The sequence below is a fragment of the Leuresthes tenuis genome, unplaced genomic scaffold (genome assembly GCF_036924035.1).
Source record: "Leuresthes tenuis unplaced genomic scaffold, fLeuTen1.0.hap1 SCAF_1, whole genome shotgun sequence".
Lineage (NCBI taxonomy): Eukaryota > Metazoa > Chordata > Actinopteri > Atheriniformes > Atherinopsidae > Leuresthes > Leuresthes tenuis.
The window spans coordinates 13289196-13316890 of record NW_027325355.1 but is presented as its reverse complement, the minus strand read 5'-3'; the positions used below and the strand labels follow the sequence as shown (position 1 = coordinate 13316890).

At 40.5% G+C, this 27695-nt stretch overlaps 1 protein-coding gene across 2 annotated transcripts in view; it reads right to left on the bottom strand.

Moving 5' to 3' along the window:
- Positions 1-27695, bottom strand: part of filip1l (filamin A interacting protein 1-like) — an 85468-nt gene that overhangs the window by 33846 nt on the left and 23927 nt on the right. Inside the window, exons 2-4 of one of the 2 annotated variants that reach the window (XM_072379193.1) lie at positions 21851-22181; positions 19456-19629; positions 19173-19351 (exon numbers count right to left, since the gene is read on the bottom strand). In XM_072379193.1, coding sequence (XP_072235294.1) covers positions 19173-19351; positions 19456-19629; positions 21851-22171 — 674 coding nt within the window. In that variant the 5' untranslated portion in view covers positions 22172-22181. The remainder of the gene's footprint in view (positions 1-19172; positions 19352-19455; positions 19630-21850; positions 22182-27695) is intronic. The other variant, XM_072379202.1, reaches the window with a different exon arrangement.

The following is a 27695-nucleotide window of genomic DNA, read 5'->3' as shown; positions in this document are numbered from 1 at the left end:
CTATCTGCAGCAAAATGGTTTTTTTTTATTAAGTTATTTGGCTGTAAAATATTATAATAATCTCAAAGGTTATAGTCAGAAGTCAGATATCCAGCCAAACGTGTCTGTACTAAAGCCGGTGAGCTGATACAGTTTGTCAGAGTTTTTGGGGCACCTTTTATTCTGCAACCTGGTTCAAACAGGTCAGATTTTCACACTTTAGATACAGCTTTAACCGTGACCTTATGTCATGCCCGATCATAAAATTTGAAACCTCACAGGAAAGTAAAGAGGAAAGGGGCATATAGGGGAGCTGGGATACAGTACAGCCGTGCTGGTTTAGGTCTCTTGGCCGCATTAGGTTCCCTGTGGCAGAAAACACTTATAATGTTGATGAAGTGCACCAGCGGGATGCCTAAGTGCACGACAAGGGGCTGCCTGAAAGCCTTGGATCAGTGGAGTTATTAATGAACGGGCCGAATGCTGGAGTTTAGCCGTCTGTACTCAGGGTGATGTCACTGTCTGGATAGACACGACTAGTCTCACCTCAGTGACTGAACACAACAGATGGCTCACATCTGGAGAGAATCCAGAGGGGCATTTTAGCACAGAGAGTTATGAGGTTTAGTTTTGTCCATTGAGTTTCAGTGATGATGAAGATTGATGTTGATTTTATGTTCTTTTTCGTGCAATTAGCTCTGGCAGGACGCCTAACCTTGAGAGGTTTTTACAGGATTACAAAAAAAAAAGAAAATCTGACAACATCTGTTGCCAGAATTACATGAAACATCACATACACGTCAGTACTTTTAACTGTTTTTGCATTTTTTTAATCCAGTATATCTCTTTATGATGATTACACATATTAAATTATTTGAACTATATTTAGAAAACAGAAAATACTGAAAATGAGATGATTAACCATGAGGTTAAATGTGGTGTCAGGAAGATTTTTCAAAAAATGCATGAACACGGGCAACAAAATTAGTGGAGCATTTGTCAAAAGTTATGTAACATGTTGTATTTATTTTAAAAACCTGGATAAAAAAAAAAAATCAAGATCCCTGAATTTCCTTGCAATTATACGTTGAGAAACTGTTGGACTATTTGCCCACGCCCCATCCTTTTTTTGTGAACGACTGAGACTTTTGGGGATGCAAATCATGACATTCACTCATTTCCAATTAACCTGTTAACTTGTGGAATGTTCCAAACAGGTGTTTTTTTTTCTTTTGTGTTTTGTCACCCCCGTCAGTCATCAAATTCAAATTTTTTTTAAAAGACAATAAAGTCGATCAGTTTGAATATCAAGTATTGTGTCTTTGCAGTGTTTTCAACTGAATATAATGGAAAAGGTATTTGAAAATGATTGTATTCTGTATATTTCTATTTTTTTTTTAAATAATTTACACATTGTCTTAACTTTATTGGAATTAGGGGCCACAGAGTGTGCATCTTAAAAAAAGCATGCAGTTTCTCCTTCTTTCCTAAATGCTTGCAGAATTCTATTACAAGAAGAGATGATGGTAAAATATTGCTTGCCTGAAGAGCAAATTAGCACAGATTTTCAGTTTCGAAAATGACATGTATTCAGTTAAATTTTGGGTTTTGGTTATTTGAAGGTCACTGCATTCTGTTCGTATTAATATTCTATAAAGCGTTCAACACAAACAGCATCTTTATACATGACACTCATTAATGGATACATTACATAAATAGAATAGAATAGAAAAATACTTTATTCATCCTCCAGTGGGGGAAATTCAAAATTAGTCAAGTAGCTCAAAATCTTTCTTATTTTTTTTTTCAGATAATTAAAATGATTGTATATTAAAACAACAACAACAATAATAGTTAAAAAAAATGAATACATAGATAAATAAATTTGAGAAAAACATCAAAGTCAGCGGTTACTGTTATGGCTGTGGGGACAAAGGACCTCCTGAACCTCTCAGTCCTGCAGCTGCAGTGAGAGGCTCATCTCACTAAATATGATAAAGATGTAGCCTTTCATAAATTTGTCATTATGTTATTAAATGTTTTACTGAGCTGTTTAATGAATGAAAAACATGTTTGACCTCTCAAACGTTTTGTATGTTTTAGCTACAGCAGTTGTTTATGCTGTAAAAGAGAGGAATGTAATGGCTTGTTGTTTTGCAGACAATGGGACGTTGCAGCATTGGTTTACTCAGCAGCTGCACTTGAGTGACTGCGACACGCTTTTAAAAGTTTTATGGAGAAACCGTAGCGCCGCTTTTTTTTTCAACTCTCCAATTTCATTGCGTTGTTTTTACACCCAAAGATCATGAGTTTGGGTAATCAAATGAGGAGTAAAGAGACTGAACTTTTAATTTCGTCGCTATTGTCAATTAGTTTTTCATCTTGTTCGAAAAAAGCGATTTCGTCCTACCCCTTCAAGCAAAGCGAGAGACTGGTTTTGTAATCAAACTGCAACATTAAAGTCTGGATGCAAAGCAGTCACTCTGAAAACTGGCCAAGGCCCTTAAAGGAAAAAAGGATGAGTGCTAAATGAGATTTTTTTTTCTTTCGGGCCATTTAGGGCTGGGTTGGCTGTAATATACAACTTCTTGAAATGTGAGCTCATAATTCTCTTTGTTTGACAAAAAGTGTGCCTTAAGAATGAGCTCATACTATACTTACATTAAATTAGAGATCTAGGCACAGTGTTTATTTTCTGTTTGCTCTTTGTCCAAACCGCAGATACCGTTACCTCCTCCTTGGCATGTTTAAACTCTACAAGAACCCTTCGTGAATTGTTTGATGCTTTTAAAGAGATGTTTCGCGTATGTTCTCTGCTTTGGCATGAGGGCAATGCACCACGTTCAGATTGATAATTAAACAAAAAATGAGGGTCTTTCTGGGGAGGAAGATAAGAGAGTAGGTATATTTTGGTGTTACTATACTACAGAAACCAGAACAAATAAAGCATAAAGCATTTTATGTCATAGTCAGCTCTTTGCAGGAGTAAAATCCAGCCTTACTTGTCTCCCTGCTGACATGGATACTTCCTCTTTCTTCCATTTCACTAAACCATAAGAGGCTCCTGAAACTGGATAGACCCAGTAAACCGTTTTTCCACTCTTTAGTCATACTGCCAACCCCTCTACTCACCCCCACCTCTTCTGCCAGCAGGACTTGCTTAGTGTCAAGCTCAAACATTTGTCCTGAGATATCTGCTTGTGGACAAAAATCTGATTCCATCACTCTGATCTTTTAGAGTGAGGCGCCCGAGCTGTCCTAAATCCCGCTACGACCTCATCAAAAATCTTATCACCGGACATTTTTTTATCCCTCTAGTGCTGGAACGGTGCTGCTATCGCATAGTAAAGCAGTTGTTTGTGGTTGACGAAGGCGGCAGCTCCTCACCGGGTCAACATCGCATCAGGAAATGGGAGATTTTTGAGTAAAACTAAATTGACTGCATAATCTAATCTTGGAGATGGAATGCAGTGTAATTGCGGTTTTGGGCTCGCATCAAAAAGTCCTGAATCGTGTGGTGCGGCAATTCAGACGAAGGACGGTTAATGTTGTGTGCTTTTGCTGTTATGTCACTGCTGCTTTAAAGAAGCAGGCTGTACATTTTGTGGAGTTGGAATACGAAGGATTGACCATAGGAGCCATTGTTTTTTGTTGCACTGGTGCATTCATCAGCTCGGCATTGATCTCATCTCCTGCAATAAACACAGAATTTGGTTTTCTGTTAAATCGTGCATCTCATTGAGAGTTAGATTCCAATCCGGCAGTGCTTTTGCAGACTCTTGGTGGGCTTGTAAAAGCATACGATTTTATAAATAGATATTTCTAAGCACATTACTCACACGTTCATAATAAATTTTATTAGTTTCCTTGAAAACAATCCTTTCTATTTCGGAGAAAAGGGTGGCGCTTGAAAGGATCATGTTTATCCTTGTATCTCAACCCAGAAACAGTCCGTTGCCAGCTATCCTCCAGTCTCATAACCTTAGAGGAAAAAAAATCATCAATCATCTCCAGCACCTTGCATCAGATCTGTGAGGAGGGAATTTGTAACCCACTCGTGGCTCTTATTTCCTGGTTTCTGGGGTTTCTTGTCAAAGCTTAGGATGAATTGGAATGGGGTGGTCTCTCTGACAGCTCGCTATTGCTCCTCGCTGTGTCGTGGGAACAAAAAGCTTTCAATTTTAGCTTTCCATCTCACTACTTGACAACTGACCGTCTTAGTCTTTAGTCCATCTTCAGCTCAACAAGCAAAAAGATATATTTGTTCCCCCAACACCAATAATTAGCACAAACCTCTCTATATGCTACATATTGATTTACAGCATAAGAAACCTGACATCTTTAAATTCCTTTCAGATGATAGATGTTAGTGACTGCTGAAAGCCAAACTCCGATTTGCCACAATACAGAGCAGCATTTAATTATAACAAGTGAAAACAGTTGCTTTGTTTTTTTGTTTATCCTGATTCATAGTTACCACCTCCAAATGACAAGCTTCCGCAATACCCACTGAAACTTATAAAAAGCCATTTTTAAATTGTATAAGAATCCTGTAAAAAAACCAAAAACAAACAGTGAGTAGTTGCACACATAACTGCTGGTTTAAGCTGTTTGGACATTACCCTCAAACATCAAATGGACAGGAATTAGAACAAAATAGAATAATCGTTTCTTTGTCCCTCGGTGGGGAAATTTGCAGTGTTGAAGCAGCAGAAAAGATAGAACAGAAGAAAAGAGCAAAAGCAAAATTAGCATAAAAGTAACCATACATGGTTTGATAACTACGGAAGCCGAGAACGGCCATGTTTTCTTTTTGGTTTTTTTAATGCGCTGTTATCTCGTGAATACGACTGTGAAAAAAACCCAACTTATTATTTCATTATCTCGACATAACAAAGATCGTTTTCGCGACTTTTTTCTTTTGTGGGATAATTTTCAAGTCTGATGACTGCGCTGGTTAATGCGATCGTCCTGATTTCAACCTACGAGAGCTGCCACGAACGGCTTCCGTACATCTGCTAACCGGTAGCCCCAAAGCAAACCCAGTCAAGTAAACAAACTAACGTAACGTGTAACTTTTTTTGTATAGACCACAGCTACAGCCCGTGGCTACAGAAGCCATTCGTGGCAGCTCTCGAAGGTTGAAATTAATTATCACGAGAAAACTATCTTTGTTATATCGAGATAACGAAATAATACGTTTTTTTCGCAACTTTGAAATAATAAGTCGTTATCACGACATAACAGTGCATTAAAGAAAAAAAATCCATGGCCGTTCTTGGCCTCCATAGGTAACCATATTTGGTTTTGTAAGTATTTACTTGATCAACTATTAATTTGATTATCATTGATCAATGTGAACACAGACGCTGTCAGAGAGATTATACACAAAAAGTGGACTATTTCTTCCCTGAATGACAATAAGTACAAAGGAAATTCAAATTTGCACAATATCGAACAGAATTTTTTGCTAATCTAAACCTTGTTGCACACTCACACGCCTTGCTTAAATTGATATACATAAAAAATGTGATGATAAAAATGACTTCTACAGGCAAGCAGTGACTCTGTTTTTAAAAGAAAAAGCGAAACTGTCACAATACCGATTCCCTTCCCCTGCTTGCAAAACTCATGTTGACCACATCCACAGCCCATTCGCCACAATAGGACATTTGAGTTAGCAAATGCAGGCCGGCTCTTTCCTCCCTCCATATTTCACTCACTATCTCGACTCTGACTTGGCCAGAAGCACTTGCTCAGACCTATTGTTCAGGCGCGGCAGCTGCCAGCTCGGAGGACATAAAGTTTTCTGCTGTCACTTCCTTCCAGCCTGACAGGACGGGAGGGAAGAATGTTTTTCCTCTGCCATGTTTTGCCGAGCTATAACTCACGGCAGTGTCAGCTAGAGCAAATGTGAGAGGAGAGTAAATCAGAGCACTTGCTGGCAGGTACAAGTATCCTCTACAATGTCGAGTTTGCATGTCGCTCTTTGGATTTTTCTCTGTTGCCTGTTGCATTTTCAGTCTCCCCTTCATTTTTTTTTTTTTTTCTAGTGCTGGCAGAGGCCACGCAAAGTTCACAGAAAGTGTAGAAATGTCATGCTAAGTCTACATTAGCTGGATTTCTTTTCCTTTTTGTTTTCATCCTTGACCCCCGTCCCTCCACCCTTGGTGCTATTTCCCTTCACAAACAGAAGATTAGCTCATACATCACTCCTGCAGATTCCCAGTCACTTTAATCATTCATCAAGGTCTGTTCAGGTCAACTGTGCGGTTGTTTCTGCTCTTCTTTAACCCTGGCAAGTGTTTGAACTTACAGATCGGCTGCGGAAATGCTCTTTATTTCAACAAATTGAGCTCATCACGAAGCAAGATGTCACCAACTGCTCTTTGTGGTGTTAATTGCTCTTGTTTCGTCCCCCAGTCAAGGGAAATTCAACTTAGCCCACTTAGTTCTGCTTCATATCTAAACCATGAGATATTCACTGTCAAGTTTAACCCCTTCACAGGAGAAACTGCACCCTGAATCAGACAATCTCTCATAAATACTGGCGACAAAAGCACGTGTGCGAGGAAGACACGGTTTACACTCCGCTTTTGTTTGCAGAGGTTTGTAGATGTCCTGATTCATAGAATGAAATGAGATGAAATGAAAAAGGCTGCCTGTGCCAAGGCAAAAACAGCGCTGCCAGATTTTTCATCCACATCTATATCAGTTGAGCTGCTGCGGTTCACATATCTGCACTGCCACAGACAGAAGAGGCCATGTGTGCTCGCTATTTTTGGGACGATTCTTATTTTGCAACAAGTCTAAAAATGGTTGGAAAAGTACAAGCAGCAAGTCTTGAAGCCTTGTGGTCGGTGAGGTCTAATCACTGCATTCTGTCAGGGGAGATGTAATCACATTACGCCATACACTGACGAATTGCTGGCTCTAATTACCACCCAGTTTACAGATGCAGCGGAGCAAGATTTTTACGGTTTCACTCACTCAATTTATGGGACGAATGAACAAACACTTGACGCGTCTTTTTAGCGTTTGTGTACTGCACATCTGCAGCAGACGGATGTAAACTTTTGCTCTCTCTCTAACTCTCATCAACAGTCCACATCTTCTGCATCCAACAAGAACAACAAATGCGAGCTTGCGTCACGCCGTTCCCACACTTTTCCAAAGTTACAAGGTCGATCTTCAGTCTGCAACAATGACGCGACTCTGGCTCGGTTTTTAGTTCTGTGAAGAACGCTTAACTCCTACGGGCCAAAATCTTATCACAAACCCCCGTTTTGATATGCATTTTAAACTGAGGGAAAGATAATTATCCCAATAAATCACTCTTTATAGAGTATCAGTGTGCTGCAGCTCACATGCAGGGATGTGAGTGAAAGAAAGGAGTGTGACTTGTCTTAATAGCATCGTTTTTAGAGTAGATTTAGACAAATGAGCCTTAGGTCGAGGAGGCTGTGGTGAAATCTGCTCGTTATCTGCCCAAAGCAGAGAAGGGAGTGTTTACTGACCGGACCAAATTAGGTCAGGAGCCACTCAGATTTTCCGAACGTAGGAGTGATATAGTGATGGCCATCTACAAACACAACCGACAACTTGTGAGGAACAAGAGAACAAATGAGAACAAATACAGCACAATCTTTCCTCATCCATCACACACTCCATTCGTGTCGGTAAATCAGAACCACGTTTAATCTATTTTTATTACGTTTAGGCTGCCTTAAGCTGGATCTGCTTGCTTCTTGTAAGTGTAATTCAATCAGCTGACGCAGCATTTTCTATCATCAGTTACAGCAAACATGGCGCGAGGAGCTGCAAGAGAGGTTGCTCATGGTATCGAACTGTTACAAATATCACTTGTGAAACCTTATTTCACAGAAATATGGGAAATTGGCACAAGTTCCTCAGCACGTTACCTGGTGGCAGCGTGTGATGTGTGGAAGTCATCTGCTCACATGGAAAGGGTTTCATTGGAGGTGAACACAGTCGTGCTAATTTCGTTAATTTCTGCGAGACCAACCTGGAACTTCTGTATTTATAATTGGCTATGCAGGCCAAATGTAACAATTTCACAATAAAGGCTCAAAAATTGGCCCAAAGTTGAATTATTATCCGCCTCCTAGTACAGACTGGGCCAGTTACTGATGGGTATTTAGAGCAAGGCAACTCATTTTAAATTCGATTTAATGAGGACTTTAACATTGCTAGTAATTTAACATTCGACCATGTAAGTCCACACACATATGGCTTGAAAAGTTTCAAAACAAGGCAATTTAAATGGCTTCCTACATTCGTTGAAAAAAAAAAAACGAACAACATATAATTAAACATTCCAGTAGATTACACTGTAACTTCATGTTATTAAGGAGCCAAGAGAACAAAATATATAAAATAGGCTTAAATAGTAAACAAAATACGAAATGAAAATTCGGACAGTCGGGGTGTTACGAGATCTCGTCCCACGAGATCTCGCAAGATTAAACTCGGTGATATTTGTGAGCTATCCCAACTTCTATTTGTGACCTGTGGGGGCAGTAATGTGCCTTTGCTACATCTAGCCTGCCAGAACCTAAAGAAGGAGAAGGAAAAGAAAAAGAGGAGGAGAAGGAGGGGAAGCAGCAAGCAGCCAGAATGACATAGGAATATTACCATTGAAGATGAACCAGCCGCTTTCAAAGCATTTGTTTGGCAGCATTTTCGGTACCCGGTGGAAATGATAAATGGCAGTAGAGTGACTGATAAAACACGGACAATATGCAAGCATTGTATGAAAATAATGCTGTACGCCGCAACAATTTAGTTTCAATTTGTGGAAGAAGAAGTTTGCTTACATCATGCATGTAAAGAGTTATAATAAAACATTTCAAAATGCATGTGCAACTCGGTTGAATGAAAGTCTGTTGGTCCAGTCATACATTTTGTCAGGGTAGTTTTCTTAAAATCTCGTCTCGTTCTCGTGAACCCAATATCCTGTCTTGTCTCGTCTCGTGAGCTGAGTGTATCGTCACACCCCTACAGGACAGTAATAGAAAAGCCTCTAATTGAACAAAAATGCAGGAGTGAACGGACAAGTATTGTGTGAGACGACATTATTGTGGTACGTTTTAATTGTGTGACAGCAATTAAATTAATTATCGGCGCCAAGAGTCCGAAAGTGTCCAAAAGATTTTTCTGTTGAGCTCTCTATATAGTCCACTACATTTATTTCCCTATGTAGGGAATGAATGAGTGATTTTGGACACAACCTTAGACATAGGCAATTATGCTATTAGGCTAACGGTATGTCGTGCTAATTTCGCTCATTTCTGCGAGACCAACCTGGAACTTCTGTATTTATAATTGGCTATGCAGGCAAAATGTAAAAAATTCACAATAAAGGCTCAACAATTGGCCCAAAGTTGAATTCTTCATTTTCAGTTCCCAACCGTGATACGGTTTCCGTCACACTGCTGATGACGTCGCAGCGAGAAATGTGGCGTAACGACGTTGACACAATGAAAGCTACACTGGGGTGACGTTAAGCCACTCACTTTCAAGCAGGAGAATGCTGGTTCAATTTCCATTCCTGCACGAACATTTTCACAGCTACTTCGCGGTCAAAGTCTACTTTTATGGTTACGAGTTATAAATACGTAGCATCTACAAACGTAACAAATTGGTCACGGTTTACAGTCAAGTGACACAAAGTGCTGTCATCTCACAATATACGTTTTCTAAATCCTGGATTGTGAAACCATTAATTTCTTTACCATTTCTAATGTGACTGGGCTGATCATTAGCTGCCTTTGGACCTAGATTTGATGCGGATAGCCAAGGTTTTACTGGCTGTGTGACATATTTCTGTCCATGGTTGTGATCATGTTATATATTACTGTATAAATGCATTTGATGCATCAACACTCTGATAGTTTTTCTTCCTCATTAGTGTCTGGTTTGAACAGGTTTTCCTAAATATTACAGGCACATTTTTACCGTGGGCTAAATAGACTTAACTTATTCGTGTTTTTAAGGTTTTCACCGAAATGACCAGACCATCTTTTAAATTTGATACCCAAGAAATTTTGTTTATCCTGGAATTCATCAGTCATTCATTCATCATTCAGTTGCACATCTGTTGACTACACGAGCAGACATTCCATGAGAATGCTGAGCCATTCGCTCAGGAACCAGCAATGTACTGACACATTTGGAAACAAGGCCGAGTGTGTTGTGAAACAGTTTTGTTTTTAACTGACTGCAGGTCATATGTGTTTTGATGGTGTTGCCGAATGTGTCATATTTGTGCGATTGCTGAGCTCCACTTTGTTTACAACTGCAGATATCTGAGTAACGTCACACACCATCTCGAGAAAGGACTTTTCTTTCCATAAAAGGAAATGTTTGACATGGAGCCTCCCAGAATGTCTTATGGAGATATTTTCAGGACTGACCGGATAGTTTTTGAACAAACATCCCATCAACATCCCTGATCACAACCTGCATTGCGTCATATCAGAAAAAAACTTTAACTTGGCTTTGAACATTAACGTTTTAAATGTTCTGCGTTTAGTTATTATTGGGTTAGTGGTTAGAGTCCAGCAAAACATAACAGCCTCTGTTAAAAGCTCAGCCATCACATATCATCTATAGCTGAAGAAGAAAGCAAATTTTTGTCTTCTTACAGTTGGTTTTTGGAGCACAGATTAAATCTTTATGATGCATAGGTGCAGACAGATCCTGCTTATTGTGCACAAGGTATGCATGTGCATGCGCTCACGCAGCTGCTTGACAACTTCCAGAAACATACAGTCATCTGTACAAAGCACGGGCTAACTTTTATTCCCTTTTCCACCAGAGTTCACAACCTGCCTCGGGGGTGAACTTGCAGAGGCGCGAGCAGCAATAATTAATATCCAAAAATTCCTCGGTCGTAAAAAAAAAAAATCAAAACACTTATTTAAAAAGAGGAGAGCAGGCTTGGATAATAAGCACCTCGGTGATGATGACGATGAGTGCATTGCCGAGGAATGTTCTCAATCTGATCCACATGAGTGATGTCACGACGGCTGCAGTTAAGTCAACCAGATGGCATGAACACATACTGCGTGCACTGTAAATTGTTAAGAGGTGGAAGAGGGTTATGTGTTGTAAGCTTTGCAGCTACTGTTCTTTTGTGTGTTTTGGAAAACTTAAGTAACACTTAGCTGATATCAGTAATTGTCCCTGTGAAATAAATTAGACCCCTTTTTTGTTATCACTGCAGCTGTTGTCTTTAATTCCCCATAAAGGCTTTGATGCACTGCGCGAGAATAACAACTTTTATATAGCGAATACCTCTTCTATAAAGTCTTTCATCCTCTAGGAATTCGTCACCTGCTCAGAAAGAAGCTTGCCTTGCATTTTTGTTCACAACTCAAACCAAACAGCCATTAATTCAATCTGTGTTGTGGTTTCATCTCACGGCAGAATACAAGAGATGCAGACTGACTTTGGTGTTTTAAAGGCTTTGTTCAGATCCGAACTGACAGAATCATGTGTGAAAGCACATAGGTGGCGAGTGTAGCCGCTGGTTTGTCTCCAGGCCAACAGGGGAGGTAGTAACAGAGGTGAAATGGGTAATGTGTGTGAAGGCACGATGGCATTACAGCACATGCCACTCAACCCAATGACCCTGTCATCACTCACTTCCGTGGTACCGGCTGTAATGAGGGACGTCTTATTCACAAAAATAACACCTGTAAAAGGTTATATTGACAGAAACTAACCAGTCAAGGCAGTGATAGCTCAGCAACTTCCATGTTTTGCAAAGGTAAAGTAACGGTTTTGAACCTGGTTTTTTTCTTTTCTTTTTCTAAGTGGAACTTTTTTTTTAGTCCTACTCAAAGCAGGACATTGTTTCGCTGCGATTCTAGTTGTTCAACTTCTCACCATGAGAATGCTGCTTTGAGAATGCAAAGCAGCATTCTCATGGTGATGGTGACCAGTAAGTGTCGACCCGCACTGCCAAAAGAAAACTTTCCATTCAAAGAAAGTAAAAGATCAAAACAAGTATTTGGAGCTTTTCTATATGATGCAGGTGGAACAACATAACTTCACCAACAGCCTGTTTGTTTGAACCTCAGAAGAAGAAAGGCCGAAGGCGATCTTCTTCCTGCTCTTCCATGTAGCGCAGCCATGTTACTGTAGTAGCCCACAAAGAATGCATTGTTCCTGCCCTCGTAGTTTTTCCTGTACAGTTGGAAGGTTGAGTCTGGAGGTTGCAGTATGCAATTTCTACCATTAACTATGACCTTCTATATCCTGGACCTTTAAACTGGAACTTCTCAGCTAATGTTGAGAAGAAGATGGATTTAAAGATTTGTATTAAAACAACTTGCAGCGCCATTTTTCTCCTCTGTCAGTCCCCTCTCTAAGTCACGACTAGGGATGGGAACTGTTAAGAATTTAACAATTCCGGTTCCGTTATCAATACTGCTTATCGGTTCGGTTCCTTATCGATTCCCTTATCGATTCTCATCCGGCTATATTTATAGTACAAATGGCTTTGGTTGCAGTAACACCTTAATTTCAAGTGTGCACCAACATCTGTAATTTTACGTTTCCCTGCCTCAAAAAAAAGGGGTAGCTACAGGTATGCGGGAGCCTGTGGTCAAATGTTTCAGCATGTTGGAGGTATTTCCCCCCTTTGATGTGATCAAAGCTCTGCACGTGTAGCAACTGGCCCTATTATTGTCCTTCTTGGTGAAATGTAACCAAACTTTGGAGCGCTTCTGCCTCAAGGCTAAATTGGAAACACTCTGAGCCAATATACGAAGCGTGCACAGAACGTCATCGCGCAAATGCGTCAGACGTTAGCAGAACCTATAAACGGGATCGTTAGGCAGGTGGATTAACGATTCCACGGAATCGGACTACTGGGAGCCGGTTTTCAATCCCTAATCACGAGTGAGCTCTTGTCCCATTATACTGGTGACAATATAAAAGAGATGACAATTGTTGTAATTTGGCGCTATATAAATAAAATTTAATTGAATACTGCAGCATATCATGCCCCAAGTTTTGATGCATTAATAGTATTGTTTCACGGTTTTTAACTTAAACTCTTGCACCAGATATATTCACTCGATCTCCCACAAGACAAACAACAAGACTGAAATAGTAACAAGGTGAAAACTAAACAGCGGCATGCGAGCTCAACATCCCTGGAGCCACTAACACCTTTTTTTTTTTTTTCCACTTCTGCTTTTAGGTTAAAATGATACCAGACCTGCATGCTTGGCAACCACGAAGGTGTTGTGTGCATTTCACTGAAGTTACATCACAGGATGTTTTGTAAAGTTCGCTGTCATCTGGAGACATCATGCAAAGATAGCCCGGTGCTCTTTAGTCCCTCCAGGTTCAATACATCATGTAAACATGCCTCAGTAATGCCTGACGATACACATTAAGCCAGTGGGTACACGTGGTCGTAAAATTCACTCCCTGCCCTCTCTTCAAAAGAACAAAGGCGAGCGAAAGGCTTGTTGAGGCCTTGCCGTGTGCAGTGTGTGTTTATATCTGTTAGCTGAAGTCATGTTTAAAGTAACATCTGTTGATGGTTAGGATGCCGCTCTCGCTCTCACACCCCTGCTGCTTCTGCAGTACCAGGCGTGCGATGAGGTCATCGCTCGTGGACCGCTGCTTGATCGACAATTAATCAGAGGAAAACCAGGTTCATCCCCAGCCCCCTCCGCGTGGATTTACAAGCTTTTTAGAGATTCCTCGGAGGAGGTCAATCGCAGGCCTCCTTGCCAAAAGAGGGATCCAAATAAAAACAGCAGCAGGGGATGAGTTTGTTAATGAACAGCATGAGCGTGTGTGCGTTTAGAGGAAGAAAGAGAGGGAAAAGGTTCGGTCCACTCCTTAATTCTGCTCCACACACCCCAGGATGTAATCACAACTTGCTGTTTTCCAGGGCCCTATAAAAGGAAATGATTACATGCAGCGAAAATCCATCGCACTACAGTAGATTAACAGGAGTGAAATAAAAGCCAGTGGCAACATGCTGTCTCGCATGGAGGACAAGTCGAGCCGTGGCAGCTGCTTTCAAAACACAGAGGGCTGTTTGGGCTCCCCTGAAACAAGCGATAAGTGGCGTTTCCTTCGCAGAAGTCAAAGCTTTTAGGTTTTTGTCAGTCTTTCAAGCTGCCTGCAATAATGTTTTGCGAGGAGTGCAGACTTAAACAGAAGCTGCTGAACAGTCTCTGCACATGGAGCCCGCATGAAGGACTAAACGCCGTTTACTCAAGCTCCTCGGGGATTCTCACTTGCTTCCTGCTTCAGGCAGTCTTGACGACAGGTCGACCTCTACATCTTTCGAGGGTCAGAGGATTGTTATTTAGCAGAAACATATTTCCTCAGGTTCTTGTTATGACTTTGTGGTGATCAGCACTGGATGTTTAGAATTAGTGGGACTTTACAGGCTGTTTTTTTTTTTTGTTGAGATTTATATTTATTCATTTCAACTTAATCCAGTGTGATCGCGCAGACCTTTACTTCTATTAGTTCTGATGATATTGTACGCGCTAAAGTGATGGTTGAGATCACTAAAACAATAAGAAATTAATCTTTCTGTCATGGCCATGTGGGTTAAAGAAAACAAGAACAGTTCACAGTACAGTTCACGATATTTGGAGCCACTTATGGAGCACTTAGCCTAGTGACTGATAGTTAAAACATGTATGAAGAATAAAACCAGAAAATCCTCGGCCAAGCTCATCTCTCTCTTAAGGAACTTCTTTTAAAACTGAGTTATGTACACTTTCCTTGAATATTTACACATCCACGATGCTCCATATCTACATTTTACAGAGGCGTACCGTTGAGCTCAAGTACTTGATTTTCAATATGTAGAACAACGGATTACTTTCCGTCTGAACACATCAAAATGCGCCATCTTTTTAAACAAGACTTAGCAGGACCTTCGCTTGTAACTGAGTTTATATGCAAACCACTGGGTGTTGCACCAGAGCCACAATATCAGTCCAAAGAAAGCCTTGACGTGGAGTATTTCAGACAACTTGAGGTGAAGAATTTCATCTCTTTATGGAGCTTTTTTGAAACCTAAAAGTGCTCGCATAGCTGGGACTCACGTGTGCATATGACCAGATGTTGGTGGGTGGGAAAGTTACATCATTTTAGCCGTATTTCTATGCAAAATAACTGATTTGTATTGCCGCTCTTTGTACTCACACACTGCACGGCCTCTGTTGACTAACCTCGACAACAAACATGAGAAAAAGAGCTCACTGGCAGCTGGTTTCTGTCATTCGCCGTGTTTCCACTGCCTTTTTTGGAGTTTATTTAGAATATGTGAATAAGGCACAAATCGGACTAGAAATTAAATCACTCCCAAGCTGTTAATATCCCAGAGATTCCCAGTGATTAAAGTCATTCCTGAAGAGGAGCTCTCTCATTTTCCTCTTGCAGATGGCCACTGTGGTACTTGAAACCAGTTTTCTTTTCCTTTTTTTTACAAAGTAAGGGCACTAGTTTCCCAGTTAGGACCATTGCAGAGGAGGGTCATTTAATAACTTGAAGGTTGACGGTTCAATTCCCACTCTCAACACTCAAGAAGATTGGTGAAACTGACCACCTCCTTGTCATGGCCGAGGTGCCCTTGAGCAAGGCACCATACCCCCATGCTCCCCAGGTGCTATGCATGGCTGCCCACTGCTCCAATGTATGGCATCTGTATCTATGAGTGTGTGCCAACCTGGATGGGTTAAAAGCGGAGGACAAATTTTGTGCGTATGCATGACAATAAATCTGATCTTAATCTTAATTATTACCTGTACCACCCCCTGGTGATGCTTCACAGCTTAGTTTATTCACTTAAAACCAGGCTGGCTTCTTCAAACCTGGCTGGCTCCCTGTATTTTACCCCAGACTTTATAGTTGATGCGGTAAAATACAGGGAGCCATTGAAGAGATTCTTTTAAGACGGGGGTAATCAGGATCCTCGCAGCAGAACTTTGGCCAAGCTGCAAACAAGTCAAATCCTTCTCGCTTAGACGGGTGAACAGGCTGTTACAGTAGCCTAGACGTGATGAAATAATAATGGTCGGTCGCCAATCACAAAAATAAATTGCACCAACTGTAATTAATTGAGCCACGGCACACAGATTTGATGCTTTTTATTGTGAGAATGCTGTATCCTTTCAAAAATACATTTCACAGCAGTACCTTCCTTCCTTTTTGCATTGTTCTTCTCTTTTCTGTACTTGTTTGCCTTCATCCTGCTCCAGGTCCTTTTAAAAGCACCTTTCAGGCCTTTTGAAACTTCAGCAAATAATTTTCTGCTAAATCTTCACATTTTTCTGCAGAGTTTCTGATTTTTTTCCTTTTTTGTTTTGCATTTTTCTCCTCTTTTCTGTGGTTTTCTGCCTTCATCCAGCTCAAGGTCCTTTTAAAAACATCTTTCAGACCTTCTGAAACTTCAGCAAATGACTTTCTACTAAAATTTTAAAAAATGTTCAGCATTGTTTCTGTTCTTTCTGAAGTTTTTAGCTTCTCGTTTTGCATTTTTCTCCTCTTTTCTGTATTTTTCTGCCTTCATCCAGCTCCAGCTCCTTTCAAAAATACCTTTCAGGCCTGTTGGAACTTTAGCAAATACCTTTCTGCCAAATTTTCACTATTTTCAGCTTTTTTAGCATGGTCAGCTATCCCCATTCAGCTCATCAGCATTCTCACTGCCATTTCGCAGGAACAGCTTTTTCTAGTTTGGTTTAATTTTCTGGTTCCATATGGCTATAATGAGGAATCGTTCATAACTTATTTAATCGTTTACCAACCTTGCTTCTTCTCCTGCCTGGATTTGACATGAGGGTGTTATCATAGCTAACAGAAATGGCAAAAACTGTAAGAACCAAGTTGTGACAAAAATTCAGGATGAATTGTATGCCGCTTACACACACACACATCCGTACAAAAGCAAACACAACATCACCGTGTATGTAGTATAACTCATAATCATCTGAATGATGGAAAATGGTTTGTGTGAGGAACGTCTGAACAAATGGGATAGAATGAAATGAATGAAAAAGATACCAACAGAAACACACATGAACCTAATAACTTAAAACATTTACTCGAACCTACACACATGCACTGTGTCTACTGGTGATCTCTTCACCAAAAAAGTACCGGCTTATCAAGTATTTCTAAAGTAATCTGGCATTGTTGATCACGGGGTGTGACTGATTCTTTTCATAGCCATTAGGTTAGCTTTTCGCCCCCCCCCATCCCACCTATTTCATTTGTATAAATCTTTCACTTTTTCTCACCCAGTTATTAGCTTCAGTCTGGACCGGGGACTATTTTTCATGGCAGCCCATCCTTCCCGACATGCTCGGTGACAGCACAGACTGTTGTAACACACCGCCCCTGTGGTCCAATCCAAACACACGGCTCCGGCTAAAGTGCAGCGATCTGATTGTCCCAAACAGGTCACGGGCCGTCGTTCAGCTGTGTTTCCGTAGTGAAAATAAACGCTGAGGGAGCATTTGTGTGTGTTGTGAGTTACAGAGTTAGTGCTCGCGCCCTGCGTGTGTGTTTGTGTATGTATGATATGTGATATTGCTGAGAAAGCAGTAAACAGAGCGCTGCTCTGTTTTCTATGTGACATTTACAGGAGGAATCATTTCGACATGTTTCTGCTTCTAGCTGCCTTCGAAAATAATCAAGGCCAGGCTCAGCTCACATTACAACATTTCATGGTTCACAGTTTCATCGTCGGAGGTGTCAAGACTTTTGCAGCAAAAACCTTTGCAATCATCTGAAATGGTTGTAAAGTTAGGGGTGAAACAGTATAAGTACCTAATGTGAAATAAATGCCCATGTACAGCTAATGTTATGATTTATCCTGAGGGAGGAATAAATTCATCTGCCAAAAAGTCTGGAAATCCACTGAATTGCTGACACGGCATTTCACTCAAAACAACAAATGTAAACTGGGATGTTTTTTTCGAGATAAAAGAAGTCAAAATATTAACAAAGTCATGTAGCCTAACCCCAAAGAAACTATAAACAGCAGCACCAAAATTGTGAGAAATTCCTTTAAACTGAAATATTTTTCCGTTTGGATGAAATTGTTCCACAGAAAAATCCCGCTATGCCCCGGTGTAAGGAACCCGTTGTGGTGTCGGGGGGAAAAAAGTACAGGGCAGGGTCTCAAAGAGCTTCAATTATCTTTTATCCGAGCCAGTTTAGAGAATTACTTCATATTGTAGCACACTATGAAACCTCAAAATCAACTGTTTAAAACTTCCGAGTGCCCCCGCATTCTGGTCTGCCGTGTCAAAGCACCCCTGGCAGATTTTTAGTTTTCCAGTGACATGGTTCTTCACTCGAGCTCGCAAGGATTCACAGCGCTAATATAAAGGAAAAGCGAGTGTTCAAGCTCGAAATGTAAAACCTAGCTGTGTGCTTAAGCTTTAGTCACCTAAATCATCTGTCAAGAAAGGTTTTGCCTCGCACCCATATTGACTGGATCCCTTCCAGAAACAACTCGTGGTTTGCTCCAGGTTTGTGCAAACGTGTCTTTCAATAATACACGTTAATAAAAGTGAACTGTCATGGGAACAATGGTAATGAACATTGTTAAGGGGGGATTTTACCCTGTTAAATGCTTTGATATAATGCCATATAGGGTTATTAAGACTGAGGCAGCACTGATTGGCTGGAGTTCTGAGCCACTGTTACTGGCATCAAACAGTCTTTAAGCAAGGCAATGAGATCTAAAGATTGTTACCGGGCTTCTATCTTCAACCTCTACCACTCGGCCATTGGAAAAGACGAAAAATGTTATGATTTCGCTGCCACTTTGTCTGCTGAAACGACTTGAGAACTTGCTGACATTTGCTCATAAAGATGCTCATGCCGCAGGGAGAGTGAGGCAGTTAGGATATACGTTTCAGCTGTAAGTTTGGCTTCAGACGCTACATTTAGAGGCCAAATTCACGGTTGCAGCTGCATTCAGCACAGGTCAGCATGGGTGGAGTGGGATGTTTCTCACTTGTAGCTTCAGATTATACAGTCACCAGATTATACAGCTAGTCTTTAGTTTTTTTCTCCAAGGGAGCCTTCATTAGTTCATTTTTGAAACTGCAGGTACTGCAAATTCATCGAAGAATGCCGGCTTATCTTTCAGACATGACGATTCCTCTGACCTCTCACGCTCCTGCTCCAGCAGGTTGGTGAACTCATCGCTCTTCTTCATGAACTCTCCGTGGTTCCTTTTCTCGTCCTCCAGCTTGTACAGAGCCTGTTTGTGCGCCTGCTCCACCATCAGCAGCTGCTCCAGCATCCTCCGGTGGGTCTCTCTCTGCTTCTCCACCAACTTATCCAGCTACGTCAGGAGGACAAAGAAAACATCTCATGTCTGAACTGCGCTATCTTACCTACATGTTGGCTGTTATTGGGGATATTATCGTACTATACAGTTAGCATTACCTCTGCCATGGGTCTCTCATAGATGTCTTCCTGGAAAACGTCAGACTTGCCCTGGATGGCGTCTCTCTGCAAGGCCTGCAAGACTTTTTGTGGTGTGACAAAACCATATTTGGCCTCCAGCAGGGCCAAGTCGATTTTCTCAGCCTTCAGCACTGTAATCACCTCATCTCTGGCCTGCAATAAGAAAATAAAGTGATTTTGGGTAGATTCAGCTTGTAGAAATTATTCACAGCAGAACATGGAGCTCACAAGCCCAGGCTAAAGTTTTGGGAGTGCACAAAGGAAGAACTGTGCAGATCCATTCTTTTCACTAGAATTTGTTGTAAAACAAATGTTTCTCAATCTCAGTCATTGTGAAACTATATGTATGTGCATGAACCTGATTACCACTCCCATATCTATATTTACCAAATATAAAACTGAGACTCTTGTGAGACTTGTGAAGTTTTTTCTTTTCTTTTTTTCACAAGTCTTAGTTCCGGAATCGGCAGCAGAACAAAAAAAGGTGAACGAAAGCAAGTATTGACGATTTGCATAAGCTCACACATAAGGTCTCAGAATTAGGAGCGGCAACTCCTGCTTTATCTGCAATCAGTGAACACAGCCTTTACAGCCTTGCATCAAGATGATCAGGGGGAAACAAAGATATACAAATAGAGCATTGTATGATGTACTTAAACTGTCCTTGAAAGCCTACATAGGCTAGGATATTAGCCAATCCTCTACCAATCAAGCTGAAGTTTTGTTTTGTTTTCTGTTAAATTACATACGCCTCTTTTTTTTGTTTGTTTCTATCTCATATCAGAAAAGAATTGGTGTAAATATGTGTGTACACATGATCTGAAGAGTGTGAGATCCGCATATTCTCATCACACAGTCTCTTTCGATATACACTATTGCCAAAAGTATTCACTCATCCAAATAATTAAATTCAGGTGTTCAAATCACTTCCATGGCCACAGGTGTATAAATGAAAGGACCTCGGCTTGCAGACTGCTTCTACAAACATTTGTGAAAGAGTGGGTCGCTCTCAGGAGCTCAGTGGATTCCAGCGTGGTACCGTGATAGGATGCCACCTGTGCAACAAGTCCAGTCGTTACTCACTACTAAATATTCCAGTCAACTGTCAGTGGTATTATAACAAAGTGGAACGACAGCAGCTCAGCCACCAACTGGTAGGCCGTGTAAAATGACATAGCGGGGTCAACGGATGCTGAGGTGCATAGAGGTCGCCAACTTTCTGCAGAGTCAATCACAACAGACCTCCAAACTACATGTGGCCTTCAGATTAGCTCAAGAACAGTGTGTAGAGAGCTTCATGGAATGGGTTTCTATGGCTGAGCAGCTGCATCCAAGTCAAGTGCAATGCAAAGCGTTGGATGCAGTGGTGTAAAGCACGCCGACACTGGACTCTAGAGCAGCGGAGACGCATTCTCTGGAGTGACGAATCACGTTTTTCCTTCTGGCAATCTCAGAGTCTCAGTCTCAGAGTCTCAGTTTGACGGTTGCCGGGGGAACGGTTCTTGTCTGACTGCATTGTGCAAAGTTTAAAGTTTGGTGGAGGGGGGATTATGGTGTGGGGTTGCTTTTTAGGAGCTGGGCTTAGCCCCTTAGTTTCAGTGAAAGGAACTCTGAATGCTTCAGCATACCAAGAGATTTTGGTCAATTTCATGCTCCCAACTTTGTGGAAACAGTTTGGGGATGGTCCCTTCCTGTTCCAACATGACTGTGCACCAGTGCACAAAGAAAGGTTCATAAAGACACGGATGAGCAAGTTTGGTGTGGAAGAACTTGACTGGCCTGCACAGAGTCCTGACCTCAACCCGACAGAACACCTTTGGGATGAATTAGAGCGGAGACTGCGAGCCAGGCCTTCACATCCAACATCAATGTCTGACCTCACAAAGGCGCTTCTGCAAGAATGGTAAAAAATTCCCAGAAACACACTCCTAAACCTTGTGTAAAGCTTGCCCAGAAGAGTTTAAGCTGTTATAGCTGCAAAGGGTGGGCCAACATCATATTAAACCCTATGGATTAAGAAGGGATGTCACTTCAGTTCATAAGCGTACTTTTGGCAATATAGTGTATCTCTTTTTCTGGTTCCCAGAGTTACTTTGGGTGGTCCTCTAATTTAATTTATCAGTTAATTGATTTAAAAAAAGAAAAAAAAATATTAAAAATATCAATTGTCTGTTTGTCAGCCATTTTTGTTTTTCTGGTTGGCAGATTATGTGCAGAAATGTTTTGCTGTGGAATTTCAGTGTGTTTTTCTGCACTAGTCCATGTGTTTAGCCCATCCGACTGGGGTCATTGCCATATGTGCTGACCTGTATTAATTAAATGTTCCCAGGGCGTGATCAGTGTTGGACACCGACACCTTTGCAGTTTGAATCACCTGTAGTTCTCCTTCCAGCAAGCTCAGCAGAAAGACGAGGTCATCTCGGGAAAGGTCTTTGCTCTTCTCCTTCCGAGCGCTCTTCTCAGCACTGTAGGTGCAGGCGCTTCCACTTCCGGCAGCACTGCTGCTGTTTTTGGCTGTCTTGTGGTTCCGCTGAATGGTGCCAGTGTCGTCCGGAGGCTCCCGGTGTTGAATACGACGCTCCGCTCTTCCCGAGGGCTCCTCTCGTTCTGTAGATACTTTGCGGGCATCTACCTGATGCTGCTGTGTCAGCTTGGCCTTGGCTACATCTTCCAAACTGTTGCTGCGGGACCGCATGATCTTCTACCTGTTCAATCGATTAAAGATAACAAAAAAAATTAAAATTTTAATACACGGTATGCCTCCTAGCCTACAGTACATTCACATCATAACACCTTAATAACACTTTTCCATAGTAGAATGAGTGTTTACGTTAGCCTAGAAGGCTAGCATAGCATGGGTAGTTAGCTACTACTTACTCTCTGGGTGGTGAAATAACTTATGATGTCTCTTTTCTTTTTCGGTGACATTTTCTATTTACAAAGCAGAAACACGGGCCAAAATGTTGAGACCAAACGAAATATTAATGTGAGGATTAACTTTCAGGATTTCGTGGCGTCAAGCCAGTCTGCTACAGCCAATCTGATATTTTACCGCCAATCCAGCATTTTATAGCAACTCAGCCACACAGCTCGTCTCTTCGTTGGGAGCGGTGACGAGAGGGGCTGACCTTCAGCCAATCAAATGGCAGCATATCTAACCTTGTTGCCATGCAGGTTACACAAGACAGCACTTTGGGAAAATAGTTCTCTACAAATGCTTAATACTATGAATGAGTTTGTGAAAAATATTATATTTAAGTATTATGTAAAAAAAAAATTAATATTAGAATATTATCAAAAATATTGGTAGGGACAACTCTGTCTTTCCCAAACTTTGGTTGTGACTTGTCCCTCTGGTCCCTATGCAAACTTACACCCTTGCAATACGCAATTAACTCTGCGGAGAGTTCTTTGATTTTCAATGTTAATCAATGTTAAAAATACTAAAAAATAATCATAAGATTCATCATCTGTGCGTCTAAATTTTGCACTATACAAAGGTTTCAGATTTGAATTCACCAACTTATGTAAGAAATTACAAGAACAGAACACTCATGGACACTTGTGTGCATTCATATGAAGCTACTTTTTGACTCTTTTCATTAATTTAAATATGAATATGGTGATTCAAGCCTCCATTGAATCCTCTATGACTCTTCCAGTCATATCCTGTTTAACCTAACGTGTATTTGAAAAAAGAAAAACACAAAAAGGCCTGGCAATGAGATGAATGGTCCATCATGAGCACAGAAATGAATGTGTCTCACTGTCATATGTACATATCGTCATTGCCCGCCATGTTGTTATTAGACACTCGGCGGAAAAGATGACAACACAACGTAGCACACTATCCTGACGCTTTTTGCTTTTGTTTTTGAGAGTGCCAGAACTTTTTCAGACCTTGTCGCAACAAGTTACCCAAAACTGCCGACCATCTCTCACAGCTGGAATATAGGGCAGCCAAAACCACTCTGGCTGAAGATTTAGACGCTTCAGTGCTTGCTTTTCTGATTTACATATTATACTGCTGGTGATTTGACCCTAGATGTTGCCAATAAAAGGGTTAACATCAGGTATATGTTTCATGAGCAATTAATCATATTGTGGTGCATTTGGAGTGTGTTACTTTGTCACATCTGGTTCATGAATGGTCCTTTCAGGGACACTGAAAATGATAAATCATATTGTGACACACAGATGAATGTTTTTAACTGTATGCTTGCAGGCAAAGAAACTATATGCTCATTTGCCAAGTCATTTATTACTCACTCAGGATCTATGCTTAGCTAAAGTAAATATGCATAAGACAAACTCAAACAAAAACATGCAGAGACTCATTTCTGAGTGCAATAATCAGCCCAAATGCATTACATCATCATCTTTCAGCCTAGATATTACCAAATAAGTAACTACATCACTACATGTACTCCAGGTATGAAAATCAAGTTTGTTGCAGTTCCTGAAACTATGATCTACAGGCTGCAAGCAGAAAAAATTACACAATGAGATACTATAGGTAGCGTACTTTAGGTGAGAAGTTACAATAATGTGCCACACAGCGATTATAACAATATGCCAAGTTCTTTACAATTTAAATGGTTCTGACGAACTCTCTGACTTAATCACAAATCTGCCTTCTGCCTTTTGGGGACAAAAGGTGTCAATGCTGTGTTTGTTCAAGCAGGCAGATACAGCCGATGAATACTTTCAAAGTGCCTCTGGTGGTCGTGTGAGCAGCTACTTATGAAGGTTAAAAATGTCTTTCATGCAGGTAAAAATTTATTTATTTTTTATCCCTAACCATAATGCTGAGTTGTTGTTTGATAAAGTTATTCTAACCCAGCCCAAGTAGCTTTGATTCCTAATCCTAACCAAATTTTCTAAAACTGACCAGAATGTGACAGCATTTTGTTTGAACATGTTATGCTTAAAGGGGAAGTTCGCTTTTTTTAAACCTGGACCTTATTTCTTGCATAAAATACTTACTTACGAGTGATCTAAATAGCGTCCAAAGGACGCCGACTTTGACCAAACTGTTATCTGTGAGTAGATGAACGCATTTAATGCCAGAAATAAGGTCCAGTTTTAAAAAACAAACTTCCCCTATTAAGTTTAACCAAAGCGACCAGCAAAATGGCGTCTATGTGGTTTTTGGTAATGCTACAAAGGGAATGTGGCAGAACAATATCCCGTTTTCTTATTCACTTCATGATATGTCTGTTAAAGAAAACAAATTGAAATTAGAAAAAAAATTCACATTTTCAGCATTGGTCCAGAGTTACCATAGAAACAAAAAAAAAGTACTCTTAATTTTCCTGAAACTGCCTAATTGGCACATTAAAGCGATGTGACTCCTGCAGTGTGTGTCCAGCCTCTGTGTGAGGCCCTTCTGACAGTTTATGAGTAAGAAAGATGGCTGGCTGATTGCATCGTGCTCACTCTAGGCAAGGCGCCACATGATTCGGAGCTGAGGTAATTCCCTGCAGTCGAAGACAAACTCCACACCAGCTTACTCAGAAATCTGGGCTACAGGCGATAGACAGAACTCCTAAAAGAGTGTGTGCAACTCTGTGTGTTGATAAAGACTTGGGGAATGAATACTTTATCTGTACAGTACACGAAGGATACAGAACAGTTTGTCCTGAGGATCATCAGAGCAGTAACTAAGCAGTAAGAGAGGTGTAGTCCTCTCTTACTGGTCAAAAGCAGCTATTAGTCACTACCACACAACTGCAACTTGTTCACACTGTAAAACCCACACATATATTATACATACATAATGCTGAGGATGTAGATTTGAGCTGAGGTTGTGCAACAGATCCACGGGTCACAGACATGCAATGCAAGCCCTGCTGGGATTCCTACATGTGCAAGTATCACATATCTGCAGAATCTCCAAGAAGGATCAGAAATATATCACATAGTTCATAAAAAAAGTTCACTCAAGGGTCGAGAAAAACAGCTCCAAAATCAATCCCCCGCTGTTGTGGTGGGAGTCGAATAAAGAGTTTCTAGCTTGGAGTCGTATCTCTGCTGAATGACAGTCCTGATTTCTGTGATCTGTGTTATTGGTTTTAAGAAACTTGGAAGAAGTCGGACAGAACTGGAGACACGGGCCAGCTGCGGTGGTTTGTATTATTGGACAGATGTAAAAAGAATTTGTTGAACTGTAGTTACACTCCTGAAAGCACATTTTTGTCATTATCCAGATACTATGATTCCATTCATGGATTTTTCCTTTGAACATCTGAATGAAATGAAAGCCTAAATTACAGTTAATACTCTAAAAGTATCAGAATGAGCCCCTAATATGAAGCCATTACTGTTCTTTATGCCCAAAACAAACGTTGGAAACATGAGAATAAGATGACAAACTGTTCATTTTGATTAAATAGACATTTTGGCTGATTTACAGTTGATAACATGATAGAACCAAATGAATCATTGTTTCAACAGCTACACCTAAAAGTCCCATCACCTGCTTGCAATTTCAAAATAACACGGTCCAAATCTGAACACACTTCGGAAGGTAGCACTTTGGAAAAATGAGTGGAAATGTCTCTCAGGGCTTCCTTCACAATAAACACTAGTGAGCACGCATATTTTATATATTTTTTCCATGACCATGTGCCTTCAGCTTAAAATACAAACACCACTAAAACAAAGCCGAGCAGCAACTTGCGTAGAAATAGACCTCATATAAACTTGTGACATTTTCATCTGAACCAATGAAACATTTGTATGTGCGGTGAGTAAATGAGTTCCTATCAATCTCTGTGACAAAGGGATGAATGAAACCTTTCTCTGGAAGTCTTAAGTAGGAAATCTTAGTAAAACTTGTAAACATTTCAGATGAAGTCAGAGCATTACCCAACTGTACCCTTCATACCGTTATCGTGTGTGTACCTGCGGTGCTAACGTAATCATAATAATACATCATAATTTCCATTTGTTGAAACACTTACAATTATGGTGAATGAATGGGTGTGACATGTGTAAAACTGCCCAGAGATGACTTAACCGTGCTTTGTCCTCTTACTAATCCCATGCAACTTCAGAGCAGCTTGGATGAAATCCACTCGTTTTTTTCATTATGTGAGCAAAGATCAGTGCCAGAAGGTGATGTTATGATTAACAGGTGCTCAGATCTTATTCAACAGACTTGGCTGCTCAGTTTGGTTTTGGCAGTGAAGATATGATGCGAAGACGAATCACTCAAGTACAGCCATGATTATACTCGGAGGGAGAATTAATAAAAAAATTTGACAAGTCTTAACACGTTTTCATGTAAAGTGTGCAACTATTTACATAAGAATGGCTCAAAGAACTGATGCATTTATCACAGTTGGAGAAAGTGAACGTATTACTTTTTTCAAACCCCAGTTCTTAAGCTCAAATCATTTATTTGTGTTTCTGTCAGAAAAACTGAACAAAAGCAATAAAACAACAAATGAAAAAAAACCAAAAAAAAACAAGCTAGTATATCATCTTGATCCAAAGAAAAAAATAAATCACTAAATTCGTCACTAAAAACATCAAATCAGAGCAGCAAGGGTCTGTTGTGGAGACAAACTTTCTCCTTACACCGCAAACCTTTAGAACAGAAATTTAGGTCCAGACTTATGACAAGCGGAGGAAGCTAAAAAATCTCTATTAGCAAATATTGTCTTATGAATATGAAGAATCTTTTTCGATGATACCAACATTATTTTCTACTAAAGGTTTTCTGGTTTCTACTTATAGTCTTTTGTTATTTCAGTTGTATTAACCTGTAGTGTTGGACCAGATTTGGCTGCATGTAGACTGTAAGGAATACAACAGCAACAAAACACCAATGACAAAACAGCAGTAGAGTCTCAAACTCACTCAGTGGGGTTACATGGCACTGTAAAGAATCGAATTACTGGCAAAATTACAATAAGACTGAGTTATTAATGTCATGTATACACCTTAGTCTGACTAAAAATTGGACCGCATCAGGTTCCTCACAGTGGGATTAAGACCCCGAGATAACTCGGTTGATAGTCGCACTAAACGTACTTGTATACTGTGAATTGGACTGGGAATTGGACTTTGCGTTCCGTGCGTGCTCGAGATTTTTTCTCGGGGTCGTGACCCAGAAGTCAAAGCAGACAATCTTACTGTTGTTGTCATAGATGTATATACATGTCTATGGTTGCTGTCGCCGCTTTCGGAAAGAAACAAATAACGGGATTGTA